The 13344-nt window shown below is 37.5% G+C and overlaps 1 protein-coding gene across 7 annotated transcripts in view; it reads right to left on the bottom strand.

Moving 5' to 3' along the window:
• The window catches only part of LOC107753827 (microtubule-associated serine/threonine-protein kinase 3-like), a 52023-nt gene that overhangs the window by 24360 nt on the left and 14319 nt on the right, over nt 1-13344 (bottom strand). For 4 of the 7 annotated variants that reach the window (XM_016570087.1, XM_016570081.1, XM_016570080.1 and 1 more), the window contains 7 exons: nt 11290-11372; nt 9727-9802; nt 9492-9512; nt 8889-8967; nt 8416-8573; nt 5470-5545; nt 5183-5392 (listed from right to left, as the gene is read on the bottom strand). In XM_016570087.1, the coding sequence (XP_016425573.1) occupies nt 5183-5392; nt 5470-5545; nt 8416-8573; nt 8889-8967; nt 9492-9512; nt 9727-9802; nt 11290-11372 (703 nt within the window). Of the gene's footprint in view, nt 1-5182; nt 5393-5469; nt 5546-8415; nt 8574-8888; nt 8968-9491; nt 9513-9726; nt 9803-11289; nt 11373-12002; nt 12485-13344 lie in introns of those variants that run through there. The other 3 variants (XM_016570083.1, XM_016570084.1, XM_016570086.1) reach the window with 2 other exon arrangements.

The raw sequence follows: 13344 nt of genomic DNA, 5'->3' as shown, positions 1-13344 counted from the left end.
AAACACACAGTGTCTTCACAACATGGCGGCGGCGGGGGTAGCAACAATAAAGTTACGCCTTCTTTCTTTGCGTGCACATTTGGGCCGCATTATGCAAATATTTCCACATAGTGAGGTAGATATGTGGGGGCGTGTTTAAACAAGGCGTTTTAGGAGGGCGTGGACGAGTCTTAACTTTTATAAAGAATATCTCTTTGGGTTTGAGACTTTAGTCTTTGCAACTTTAGGGATCTTATCTGTTCACGAACAGCTCGTAACACTCCAAAGAGAAAGGAAAACTTGAAATCGCATCATATGACCCCTTTAAAGTTAAAACTGATTCTGCACCATACTGAAAAAATAAATGAAGTAGTTTCTGGAATACAAAACTCTTTTATCATCATGAAATGAGCTGTGATTTCCAATTCCAACGTGATTTATATTATAAAACTAATGTCAAGAACACAAATTATTTGAATTTCTGCTGAATAAGAGAGCTACATGAGCCCAAATTTATTTGTACAGTGCCTTTTACACCAGTAGTTTCAGTTTTGCTTTAAATAAATTAGTTTAACCTTGACATTTATAATATAATAAGTTGTTTACAAGGAATGCCACTGTAATTGGTTTGTTTTATACTTTTATTTTTCATTTCCGTCTGTTCTTTTAAATTTAAAGGATTCTAGAGTTTATAATTTTTGTAAACATTAATTACTAGTATTTTATCTGAATGTTATGATAAAATGTGACTTATACACTGACGCAACTTCTGTGTTTTTTTTCTTTCAAATTAGTCAAATGTTAATGGAAAATGCACTTTGTAAATAGTACATTTACATTTAAAATAGTAAATATAAATAAAGAAATAATCAATTTTTTTAAATAATAAGCAATAATAAGCTAAAATTTGTCAATGATAATGATTAGCTCTGAACACTTTCATCTACTACACAAACTCAAACACAGGTGATGCTCAGTGTTTTCAGTATCTGTGTCTCAATATATGAGACATGAACACACAAACTTCATCTCCAGAGCTGCTCTGAGAGTCACTTCACCGTTTTATTTGAGAAAAACCATCAAACACACACTGATACTCAAAGATCTTCACTACAAACCACCAAAATAAAAGTTTAGTTTAACTTGAAGCAATTATGACAGAAATGTATCACTTTTTTATACTAAAATGTACTTTTCAAAACAATAATACTACTTTTATTTTTAGGGAGCATCATACAATCATTCATGTTTTAATTTACACAGTTCTGTTGCGCAGCATCTTATTTGACAAAAAAAATGAAATTGCAATGTTTTGTTGTAAATTAATTTTTGATTACATTATAAAAGATTATTTAAATAGATTGTTTTATTAATAGATTTCATTAGACACAATTTTTTTAATACATTTCTATTAAATCCTTAAACACTGAAACCAGAAAAAATAAAATGGAAAACGCAGAATTTAGAAAAATAAAATTGATTTCATGGGGCTCTAAATTAAAAGGTAGGTGTTTAATAGTGAAAAGTTTACATACATTCTCAAGGTCTAACAAACATGTGGAAAGCATTTCCTTCCCCATTAATGGTAAATAAAAATTGCAATATTGTATGATATGCTAAAAACACTGTAATAATATTTTTGGCCATATCACCCAGCCCTATGTGTAACATTTAAATCCGTTCTACCAGCCATTGTTCAACCTGCTCTTTATAAATCAGCAACATATAAGTTCACCATAGATATGTGGGGGCGTGTTAGAACGAGCCGTTTTAGGGGGGCGTGGCAGAGTCTTAACTTTGATAAAGAATATCTCTTTGGTTTTGAGACTTTAGTCTTTGCAACTTCAGGGATCTTATCTATGCACAATCAGCTTGTAACACTCCAAAGAGAAAGAAAAACTTTAAATCGCATCATATGACCCCTTTAAGCATAACGCCAGTGATAATAAAGCAGCAAAGACTATGCAATCCCAGAAGGGAGCAGAGAGTGACAGAGGAACAGCATAGAGCGGACTGATGTAACCACAAACCAACACAAAACCACAGGATTTGACCATCAATCACAACAGGTTGATGATTGAACAGTTAGAGCAGTTAAACTGCAGCATGACTGTAGCATCAGGGCCCTGTGCTTGGCACCGCTGACTAAGGGAAATGGGAAACACTTTAATAGCCTTATCTATGAGCACGACATCCACCGCACAGCAGCGATCTGACAGCGCGCTGAGTCTTGCCTGGGGTTGTCTGAACACTACATATAGGGTGGGCGTAAGGGTTGCTATGGAAACTAACACCCTGTAGTTGCAAAGATGAGCATGAAGCTTGAACGGGGAGATCTATATATCTAATCAAACCCTCTGCTGCAGGGTACACACACATTTATACACGAAACGACACGTGCAATTACACACATATGCAAACACTCACATGTATGCAAATGTACATGCACGCAGCTCGAGGTTGCTCTTTTTTTGCTTGGTGTAAAAAAATCTGAATGTATTTATAGAGTAAAAAAACCTTGGGGGAAGAGGTGGATTTCACACTTATTAGTGGAAATGGTCACGGTTTCTTTTGAGAATACGTGACGTTTCTGGCCTCTTAAAGCACTAACATTAACAACAGCAGTGACAGAACCCAGCCGTGCCCTGATGACACCGTCAGCCTGATATTCCTGCCAAACCACAACCACCATCTCAGACCACCTGTTGGCTTTGGCATAATCAGAAAAGGACAGCATTACCAAACTGACATTGGCTAAAGCAGCAGAAAATGGTTGTTCATGCATACGACAAGGACTCAACCAAAGTCAAGCTAGATTTAAACTTATGGTGCACAGACATAAAAAACATTTTTTTGTGCAGTTGTAAATGAAACAAAGATTGGAGTCTGGAGTATGTTTTACTAAAGTCTTTCTACATCAAAATTGTTTCATGTTTCATTCAATGTGTTACTTGCCATTTCTTTGATTATTTGTGACATTTACCGGCAATTTCCGGGTTAAAAGTTTTTCGAAGTAAAGGTCATTGCACACGGAGTCCGAAATTTTTGCACGTTAAAAAATAAATACGACGTCACGTTATGTAAAAAAAAAATTTCCGTCCAAAAAATTCGGATCGGGTTCGATTTTCTGCATTTTTCGCATCCGTAGCAAGCATTTTGAGAGGTGTTTTGACAATTCAGAGCCACCATACAAGCGAACGCCAAAATCCAGAATGGCGTCTGACAAGTTGATCCACTTTGTCTCGCAGCACAAATCACTGTCCTTGCACACGAAGTTCACAGAAATTGGTGGTCTTCTTTTTAATATGTGGCTCCAGTATCGCAAGCAAAGCATCAAACTGAGCCACTGTCATCCTGAAGTAAACTCTGAATCGCCCGTGATAATCCCACAGCTCCTTAACAAGGAGGTGGAACTCCTTCCTCTCTATATCTCAGGATTGGATGGACCCAATACTCCTCTTTCTTTTTCTCTCTTTAAGAAGAAAGAAGACAACAAAATCATCCTCACTGCTTGAAGACTCCATTTTGTATTGTTTTATGAATTTTTTCACAACGGATTAATTAATATGCATCGGACTCAGTGTACAAGGTTTCTGTGTGTGACAAATTTTTTAGGATAAATACGAAAAAAAAACGCATACGAAAATTTCGGTGGGCAAGGACTTTAAAACCTAAACCAATTTTTTTCAGTGCATAAATATTGCATTCTTTAACTGACTGACTAGGGCTGAACGATAATGGTTAAACAAAGAGATAATCCCAATTATTTTGCTCAAAAGTATAACCATGTATAGAATCACTAACCTCCAACTTGCATGTTTGCTGGTGTTTTCAGCTCATCAGCGCTTTTACCACAATGTAGCGCATACGCATGGTTGCCAGGTTGGGAATACAAGAAAGTACATTTGTAGTGCATTCTTATATTTTGTGCTAAATAAAATTGTAAAAAAAAAAATCCGCTATAAATACACTGATTATAAGTATATTTCTACTTCAGTGCAATTGCAAAAGCATACTAAATACCACTGATATTTACATTGATTTTTAGCGCACTGAAAAAGTATACTACCGCAAAAATATACAGAGGACACTAACAGTGTATTTCTTACGTCATCCACCCAGAATGGCTTGCACGTATGACAGTTAGCGGAAGTGAGAGAAAAGCGTTTATAACGTTTTAAATATGGATTTTTATTTTCTTACAAAAACGCATTGATTCGCTACAGGTGGTCTTTATTCACCACCTCCGGAGCCGTGTGAGGTAAGTTTTATTATGGCTGGATGAGCTTTATTTGACTTCTTTTGGACTGTTGAAAAAAACCACCTGCCCACTGCCATTATAAAGCTTGGAAGAGCAAGGACAATTTTTATTATAACTCCAATTGGATTTGTCTGAAAGAAGAAAGTCATATACACCTAGGATGCCTTGAGGGTGAGTAAATCAGGCTAATTTTCCTTTTTGGGTGAACTAACCCTTCAAAATTTGTTAGAAAATATTTTAACAAAACAACTTCACTGCTTATTACCATTTTAATGTTATTAAATATTAATAATATTATTCACACTTTTGCATGCCAAATCAAAGTCATGTGGTGCAAAACTTTTACCCAAAAAAAAAAAAAAACATTAGAAGAAAGTCAAAACATTGTAGTTAATTTGACCTTTATGACAACACAGGCGTAGTTTAGATTGTAAAATGTCATATGGTGTTAATCCATAAAAACTCAAAAACGTATATTTCAAGAAATCTGGAAAAAATAAATACATGAATAAAATATATTTTTTTATAATTACTTTATTAAAAAATAGTTATTTACTTTCAAAAAAATTTTTTTTCAATGATTAAAAATGTCTACACAATTTCAATAAGACTCCAATCTTCAGTGGGACTGACTTCAGTTACCTGTTCATAAAGTATATGTTGCCCCTGTCCATGATAATACAAAACTAATATGAAATCCATTTGTTAGTAAATATGACTGTCAATCCTAAATACTGATCAGGTAAATGTAGCTACTGTGTCACTGTAATATTTTTTAGTTTTTAGTTTTTATGTACATTGGTCGCCTGTATGCAGCTGCCACATGTGAGAGCTTGTGCACTTCCTACCAGGCCACTTCTCCAACATCAACAACGTCTCATACCCAAACAATTGTCTGGATTCACTGAACTGGAAAGATCTTTTCAAAAATTCCCGCCTCACCTCATGCAGCATTTTTTCCAGTTTATCCTGCAGCTCTATGAAGTACAGAGATGTGATCAGGCCCTTCTGGGATTTATCCAGACAGTCCCTGGCCAACTCCACCAACTGGTGCTGGATAAATCCCAAGACGCCATCTCCCAGTGGTAGGGTGCTGTCTGGGGAAAACTGCCTGATGACTTCCAGCAAATGCTCCTCCATCTGAGCGGTGGCCTGCACAGCAGAGAGAACATTAGGCATCTCAGATTTGTAGAGTAAAAACCTGGAAATAATCTGTTGGCGATACATACCTTTGGAAAGCGCTCCTTATAGACATGATTCATCATTATAATTTCATTATCAAAGGAGCTGCCAGTTCGTCCAGGGCTAAAACAAGGAGAACAACAGATGATAACTAATGATCCACTGGACCGAACCCGAAAATAAATGTTTAATAATCAACAATCAAATAAAAACTGAGTTGTACAAAAATTTTAAGTGCACATAAGGCAGTTTGTGTGTCAAATTTTTAATAACAGAATTATGATTCTACTCCAATTTTTTGTTGAAATATGAACATTTAGTCTAAACAATGGCTGTAAACTTTTTCATGACAATTCAAGCTAGGGATGTAACGGTATGAAAATTTCATATCACGATTATAGTGACCAAAGTTATCACGATTATCAATATTATCACGGTTTTGTTAAAATTAGATGAAAATTTTCAAAAAGAACTGATTCACACTGAAAACATTTCAATAATATATATATTTGAAAATCAACAAACAACAAATACAATTAGCAGCTATATGTACTTTTTTCTAGCATAAACATTAAATTAACATTAACATGAAGCCCTAATAATAATAATAATAATAATAAATCACTTATATATATATATACACACACACAATATATACAGTGTATATATATATATATACACACACACACACAATGTGATTTCCGTTAGTGATCATGTAATCTTCGGTTAGGAGATCTTGTGATGCTTTTTAAAGCAAAGTTGGGGTTGATTTCGAGTTCACATACAAACATAAATAGAATAGGCTAATTACATTTGTCTATTTTAATGTAAGACAACATATTTTTCGTCAGTGATAGAAATATGATTTAAGACAGCTAACAGTGGGTGGTGGTCACGAAGATGACTGAGCAAATTTGATGCGTTTCCCCCTTTTGCAGCGACTTTCTTCTTGCAAGATCAGCAGACAGGGTGACCGTCCTCGATTAAATTGCCTTCAGGACTCTTGTAAAAGCCAAAATACGACCAGACCACCGATTTGGTTCTCTTAGATGGCTGAAAAATCTCCCGAGCGCTGTCACTGCCTTCCGCCATTTCGTCTCGTGCAAAAAAAAAAAAACCAACAACATTGCATGCTGCTTCTGCGTCAGACTAATGCTGGCTGCACAGGATTTACCGCGAGTTTTCAAAATCGCGATAATCAAATACTGTTTTGATGATAATTAAATTTTAAACGATAATACTAACCGTCAGGGCATTTTTATCGTGATTTATCGTGAAACCGGTAATCGTTCCATCCCTAATTCAAGCATACATTAAAAAAAGACAACAGGTTAAGTAAAAATATAATGAATCTGTAATATAATGCAACATACATTCTGATGTTCATGTTTTTTTCTTGCTATAAGTAGTAGTAAAGAGGAAGATATGAATGGTTGCTGCTTGAACAGCAGAGACACTACAGCGATCTGTCACACCACATTAAAGAGTGCCAAAACTCCATTTATTGTTTGTATTTTGTGATAAATATTTTGTGGTATTTCATATTAAAATATTTAATATTTCACAATAAAAGCAAAGCACAAATCTTATTGTGATTATTGGATAACAGACGCTACAAATAAAGTTTAGTGATGTTCACACATCAACAGAAAATAGCATAGACTAAAAGATGGCTCTTGAGATTTAAGAATCCATATCAGTATCGATTAAAAACAAGAAATCGGTATTGTTAATTCAGGACTAGCATTTGCACAGCTGACATGTTTACAGTTTATCCACGTTGTGTCACGAAATAGACACTGGCACGATCAAAATATGCCATCAGAGAAATGCTAATTAAACGTCTCTGTCCCTTTTAATGATTTTGGCACTTCAAAACTATTTCGGCTCAAAACCAAAAATGGCTGTTTTGGAAGAAAATATGCCATTGCATCACTAATGAAAACTGCCATTATGTAGATTGCTGGTTAAATACTTTACTGACAAATATACCCATTATACTCTCATTTCAAAAACCAAGTGAGCGGTGTTTTGTTTGTGCAAGCACCCTGTTTGAAGCATGAAGCATTGTGGGTGGACATCAAAACCTCTGAATCCTGCAGAGATGTGGGCTAAAGGTGAGGCGTTGCACTGCAGTCTCGCTCAGAATAGGTGTCAAACACAAAAAACCCTCATCAGATTTTAGTTTCTACTTCAGACTCTTCCTCCTGCATATTAACTGGCCAGATGCAAATTTCAAACCCCAGTGTTCAATTATACCATAGTGAAAGCGGTCTCTTCTCTGACAGCCTCCAGGGAGGTTCTTTTACAAAACAAAAACGCTCCTTTTGTTTCGTTTTGATGGGGAAAGCCTGGATATTCCTATTAGTCAGGAGTCCACTCATCTGACAACAAGTCTGGCAACAAACAGCACTGAAAGAGATTGTTCACCCAAAAATGAAAAATCTGTCATGATTTACTCATCCTCACATCATTTCAAACACATACGACTTTCTGGTTGCTTCTGGTTGATACAGTTACAATGAATGGAGGATTCAGGCTTTCATGCTCCAAAAAAGGGTACAAAGGCACCAAAGAAATATAACAAAAATTGCTCTTTAAAAAGGAACATTTCACCCAAAAAAGAAAATTCTGTCATCATTCACTCATCCTCAGGCTGTCTTTATTCTGCTGAACACAAAACCAAGCAGTTTCTGAATACCATTGACTTCCATAGTATTTTTTTCCCCAAAATATAGAATATGGAAGTCTATGGGGATCAACAACTGTTTGGTTACCAGCATTCTTTAAAATATCTTCTTTTGTGTTCATCAGAAGAAAGAAACTCATACAGGTTTGTAACAACTTGAGGGTGAGTAAATGATAGAATTTTCATTTTTGGGTGAACTTTCCCTTTAAAAAAATATATTCCAAGTTTTCAGAAGTCACACAAAAGACATCAAACAAAGACATCCTATGTTGCAATTAATGGGTGCATGTGTGTTTTTGTTTACCTAAGGCTACGTGACCGGGGTCGTATAAACGGGGAGGGCCGCCCATCTTCATCAGTCATGCTCTCTGAACTTCGGAAGTGTTTGAACAGAAAATGAAGCTCGTCCTGTGTGGGTTGGTATGGAAGCTGGTGCAGTCGTTCTTGAGATGAGGAAGATGACTGCAAAGCAACCAACAAACACATAAACCCATCAAAAATACATGGCCACAACGAACATAAAACAGTTCCATTTTTACAAAAAAACATCCTTAAACCTATCAGTAATTGTCTAGGTATGCAGAAATATGAGAATGTTTCACAGAGCTGATTCATACAGGAACATTTCCACCTCCTTTGCTCTTTTACTATTAAAAGGATTTAATGGAGAATTCTGTCATTTTTTATGCATCCTCTTGTTATTTCAAACCAAATTCTCTTCATTTTATTTTCATGGAACATACAAGATTTAATTGTAGATAAATGAGAGACACATACTGAGACGGTTGAGCTGGGAGGGTTGGTCCCATAACCTGAGGATGGAAGTGAAGCCAGAGACCACCGTCTCCCTTCCACTCTGCCGAGAGAAAAGAAAGAGCAATTCAGGAGAGAGAATGATATTCCATTACTTAAAACTTTATGTCAGCCCACAACAACTATTATTTATATAATTATATATATATATATTAAATATATATATACGTTTTCCCCCGCCCTGCTAATATAATCCCATACTAACATCACTCACAATATGCATGTGGACCACCACTAGTACAAAGTCACCTTTAGAGTTCTTCAATTAACAGCTTCTGACATGCACTTTCAAATAAAAAGAAAGCTAAATTTGCATTCAGAGGTTGGCAGAAATGGTATCTCGCACACAATTATTATTTATTTCAATATCAGCATTAAAGCCTATATTTTTGGCAAAAAATTGTGAATCGTTTTTAAAAATGGTGACGCAAAGCATCAAGGCAAAAAAGAAATAAATAAATAATTAAATTAAATAACAGGAAGTTTATAAAGAGTACACAGAGTCCCGGAAATAGATAAGGTGATTGAGGTTCGGCCCCGTCATTGTGTGAAAAAGAGATTGGCTACCTGTCAGCTCGAGCCAGGTGGCTGAGAAGAAATAAAGAGGGATGAAGAGAGAGAAAATAGGCGACACGCTTAGTGAGCTCTATATAGAAAGATTCATAAGAATAAATGAGTCAACTGTGCATAATGTGAACCTGACACTTAATTAACATTGTGGTAAATGCTGAGGAATATCCAGAATGCTGGTCTGTCATCTATCTAATGAACAAGAAAAATATGATAAAGAGCGTTTGTCTACCTGCGGGCGAAGGGGAAGTTGAGAGAGCAAATAGCAGTGGACACATTTCGTGGGCTGTCCAGAGGGCTGCTGGCAGCTGGAAGGGGAACAAGAGGAAATTTCAACAGAGCACACAGTGTTACGTAAGTTAGAGGATTTAATAGACGTCAGATGACCTCAGATGTTTCACAAATCACACACTTTAGGACATTTATCTCCTTTCTGAACAATAATATGTGTCTGATTCACTGTCTATGGAGTTTAAAGCTGACGTGTGTAATTTTTTCAATGTTTTGAAATATCATCTCCGAGCTTAATAAGCAGAGACGACTATAAGTAAGCCATTCATAGGCTGACTTCCCCAAAAAAAGTGGTGCAACCAACTTTGTTTGAGCAGCCTGACATGGCAACACTGGCTCCACCGGGCTATGTGTTTGTCTGTTCTAGGGAAACCCGTTTGAAAACAGTCATTATTTGCACCAAAATGACACACAGATGGAAAATTTAAAAAACAAGTTGATGAGCTATAGTTAATGAATTTAGTCAAAGGGATAGTTAACCCAAAAATGAAAATGAATTACTCACCCTCATGCCGTTCCGAACCCGTAAGACCTTTGTTCATCTTCGTAACACAAATTAAGATATTTCTGATGAAATCCGAGCGCTTTCTGACCCTCCATAGATAGCAATGCAACCACACACATTCAAGGCCTATTTTAATGATGTCCTCACTACCTTTCTGGGCTTTGAATGTGGTAGTTGCGTTGCTGTCTATGCAGGGTCAGAAAGCTCTCGGATTTCATCAATCTCTCAGATTTCATCAAAAATATGTTTTTGAATCCATCAAAAATTTGTGTTCCGAAGATGAACGAATGTCTTACGGGTTTAGAACAGGTGTGTAGTTAATGACAGAATTTTCATTTTTGGGTGAACTATGCTAGTCCGATTTGTGAATAATTTATCTGACTCTTTGACAAATCACTCAGCTGATTTGCAAGCAAATGGTTCAGCCAAATCATGAGCAAACGGTTCAGAAGATTCATAAACAACTCATTCAGCTGATCTGATAATAAATTATTCTGATGATTCATGAGCAAATCACTCAGCTGATCTGTGATCAAATCACACAGTTTAATCATGATTCGTCATTCTGTTACTGATTCATTTCTCAAGTTGAAGTCACTAATCAAATGGTCCAATCACTGTAGAGGAAGATTACCAATCAAAAATGGTTTAAACATCTGTCTTTTCCTCAAACAAACCTATAACACGGTATATGATCGACTATAATTGTGCTTTTTTGTCATTTTTGTGGTCGATAGATATGGTTACTGACAAACTGCTGCGTGAAGACTCTTCAAAAGACTCTTCTCCTTTTGTGTTCTGCAGAAAAAATAACAGCATACGGGTTCGGATTTTTCACATTTTTTGGGGTGATGAAACCCATGAAGCAGTGTGGTAAGAGGCAAGGGGGTGAGGAGTGGATAGGCTTATGTTATGCCAGTTACATCAACCTCTCAACGGTCACAGGCCAGCACAATGTCAGCTGTCCTAGAGCGGGTGTCATGTGACGGCGAGTATTACCTGTGTGGGCGGACAGAGGCGAAAGAGGGCGGGTGGGTGACGGCGTTCCAACACCAAGGCTCTTTCTATTACTGCTGCGACAGCTGCAACACACAAACAAGAGAAGAGGGTTTATTAAAAACCTTTCAACATAATCCAGCCCAGCCTTTATGGTCGACGGCAAAGTTAACAAAGAAAGTGACAAAGGATTTAATGATCAGCAGCACGCTCTCGATAGTGTTACTATAATGTGGCTTTTTTGATTCAAGAATAATCCTATGAGTAATTCTGCAACATCTGCAGGCTCTGGGCCATCAGAGGTGGTGTCCTTCAACACAGCTGTCATTTGCATTGAGAGACTCAAGTTGTGCATGTCATTTATCACTTGCTCACCAAACACCTCTTTCAGTCATACATGGCACTTTCATCTCTTGCTGGTCTGCAGCTACAGATGTCTATCAGTGCATACAGATATTTCACTATGCCACCATCAACAGTTCGAAATACAGCTTTAGATAAAGCCATGCAACCATTGCACTATTATACTGCGTCATTTTTCATTAGAATACAGTCTAGGTAAACAGCACACTATGTTTTGAGACGCAACCATAGCATTACCGTAAACTCCACAGTGCGATTACATAAATCGACCAAGAAATGCCCACGTGACGTGTCAAAAGTTGACACATTAGAAAAGTTTGATCGTGCACGTCTCGTCTGATATCGCATGTTACCTTTTGGATCGCTTGAGCATCGCGCCCGTAACAAAATGAGCTTTGCTGCTGCCAGGCAACGCGCTCCCGGAACTCGGATCAGACATAATCGCAGACGATTACAGTGCCAACTGTCCAAGCAACACCGAGCTACAGAACCAGAACTAGAGTCGAACCCCCCTGCGATTCATGAGTCCGCCTCTTGACTGGAGAAACTCGCAGCGGTTCATCTCTGTTCTTTGTGTGACACACTGCTGCTGTTTGCCAGGACTCGCCGTGCAACTTGGTAAAAGTTTAGACGTTCACATTCTGGTTCAATCATCCTCCGATACCGATATCGCCTCGATCTGGCACAAAGTTTAACTGTTTACTTTCCAAAAAAGCGACTTGCATCGGATAACAGGAGCGAGCGAGTCTATGTTTGTAGGTAAGATGCTGTGTTGTGGTTGTTTCTCTCGTGTTGATTGATTGCCGGGTGATAAGCTTGGGATGTACCATCTTGCTGTGAAGAGGGGGAGCGGAGTCTAATGCTGCGTTTCAATGTGCTTACGTATACTATGCCCTTAAAGTATGTACTCTTTTGGTGAAGAACAAGTACATACTTTTGAGTGTGTAGTAGAAGAGTAGGCAAGCTTTGGGACATACTATCACGTCACACAATTGCGTCTTTAAAGGACCGCTCTGTCGCACCTGTTACACGCACCCTGTCACTGTAAACTGGCCTGTCAATCATCTTGTCACAGTTAACATCCTCCACATTTCATTTAATTTAACTTCCTACCATACTGGAGAGAAAAGTAGCTCGTTGATCTGCCAGTCGCGGGTCTTTCATGCAGAGAACTCTGCCCATATTTTCTGCATAATGATGCATTTAAAAGTTAACGACCAAATGGATGTTTATAAAAGTTCACATTGCTGTTGCAGATGAAATATAACACGGATAACAATAAATAAATATTTTTTACCAGGTTAAATGTTGATTATTAGTAACTCAACCCCCTTTTTTTAAACCTCTCTTCCTAACCGTCGATCGCGCGCATCCGCCACGTTTGTAGTTTTTCTAACGCGTTTTATTCGTGTTTGTAGTTCTGGACCGAATCCTTCGCCAAAGCGCAATGGATTGTGGGCATAGCCATTAGAGCAGGGGTGCCCAAACTCGGTCCTGGAGGGCCGGTATCCTGCAGAGTTTAGCTCCAACCACAATTAGACACACCTGAACCAGCTAATCAAGCTCTTACTAGTCATACTAGAAACTTCCAGGCAGGTGTGTTGATGCAAGTTGGAGCTAAACTCTGCAGGACACCGGCCCTCCAGGACCGAGTTTGGACACCCCTGTATTAGAGTGTGCACGGATCCACACTTC

The sequence above is a fragment of the Sinocyclocheilus rhinocerous genome, unplaced genomic scaffold (genome assembly GCF_001515625.1).
Source record: "Sinocyclocheilus rhinocerous isolate Xijiao unplaced genomic scaffold, SAMN03320098_v1.1 scaffold711, whole genome shotgun sequence".
NCBI classification, from domain to species: Eukaryota; Metazoa; Chordata; class Actinopteri; order Cypriniformes; family Cyprinidae; genus Sinocyclocheilus; species Sinocyclocheilus rhinocerous.
Note: the sequence above shows the minus strand (reverse complement) of the source record. Positions and strands in the feature narration are given on the sequence as shown.